The 1,189-nt window shown below is 46.4% G+C and overlaps 1 protein-coding gene across 1 annotated transcript; it reads right to left on the reverse strand.

The window, feature by feature from the left end:
- Positions 1-453: 453 nt before the first annotated feature.
- LOC119346042 (uclacyanin 1-like) lies at positions 454-922 on the reverse strand. Its single transcript, XM_037615790.1, has one exon. The coding sequence runs from the start codon at positions 855-857 to the stop codon at positions 468-470; it is 390 nt and encodes a 129-aa protein (XP_037471687.1). The 5' UTR covers positions 858-922; the 3' UTR covers positions 454-467.
- Positions 923-1,189: the final 267 nt, after the last annotated feature.

The following is a 1,189-nucleotide window of genomic DNA, read 5'->3' on the forward strand; positions in this document are numbered from 1 at the left end:
CAGTCTAAAAAAAGCTTTAACCTCTATTAAAATTGGCAGGTTTATTGTATGAACTTCCCGTCACAACTTTCAACTTAAGAGGTAAAAGCACTCCGACCACGGATTAAGCAGAAAAATAGTGACCAACATTGCATCATCCTGAATTGCAAAATAACAGCTCATGAAAAAAAGACTGAGCGGTAATATTATATTAAAGTAAATTTTATGTACTAAAAGGATGGATATACAATGGCGCCAATGAGGACTACTTTTGAATATAGTGATGAAAGATTTTCGAAGGATAAGTACATCGGACACGCCAACCAATTGGATAGAAGTCTGTGGTATATTTGGATTACTTGTCGTACATGCTCATAGCATCTTTATGCTATGTATAAGACTTGAAATGTAATCATTTCCTACCAGACCATCTTGATGAATGCTGCGTCGCGCTGCATGGGCCATGACTATCCCTGGATGAAGCACTTTTATCCAATGCAGGAGGAGCCTGGCATGACATCGATCTTAACCTTCATGCCGCCCGCGCAATGACCAGGGAAACCACAAATGAAGTACCGGGTGCCGATGGCTGTGAGGGTGACAACATCATTCCCGGAGTTGAAGGTGGTGACGGGGTTGGCAGTGCTGCAAGAATCGTAGTCTGCCTTGCTGACTTCAAGGACATCGTGTGCCTGAGGGGAGTACTTGAAGACGATCCGATCGCTGGTTTGGAAGTTCCTAGAGGACGCCCAAGTGTCGTATTTGGTGCTAAGGTCCCATGCGCCGCCCGGCTCGCCCACGTTGTAGATTGCCGCTGACGCAGTGCTCAGGACGGCCATCGCAGCCACGGCGAGAAGAATGGTTCTCCTGGCAGCCATTGCGGTTGGAACTGTAAAGAGAGCTAGCAGAGGATATTATAACTTGTAAGGCAGGTGTGTATCGATCCTTGAGCGGAGAATGTGTTTGATTTCCTAGGAGGCAGTGTCGGGTCCTATATATAGAACAATACAGGCTACACCCGGTGTGATGGAGAAACATGTGCGGTTGGTGGGAGCGTAGAATGAAGTTTGTGTACCTGGATTTTGGACTTTGAATATTGTGTGTAGGTGGGAACACAAGCAGCTGGTACGTACTTGATCAAAATAGACTGAGGATGTGAAGACCGGGCTGTGCTGTTGGCGTGCTGACCATTTCACGCGTCCCTTTCCTT

Source organism: Triticum dicoccoides, unplaced genomic scaffold, assembly GCF_002162155.2.
Source record: "Triticum dicoccoides isolate Atlit2015 ecotype Zavitan unplaced genomic scaffold, WEW_v2.0 scaffold37472, whole genome shotgun sequence".
NCBI classification, from domain to species: domain Eukaryota; kingdom Viridiplantae; phylum Streptophyta; class Magnoliopsida; order Poales; family Poaceae; genus Triticum; species Triticum dicoccoides.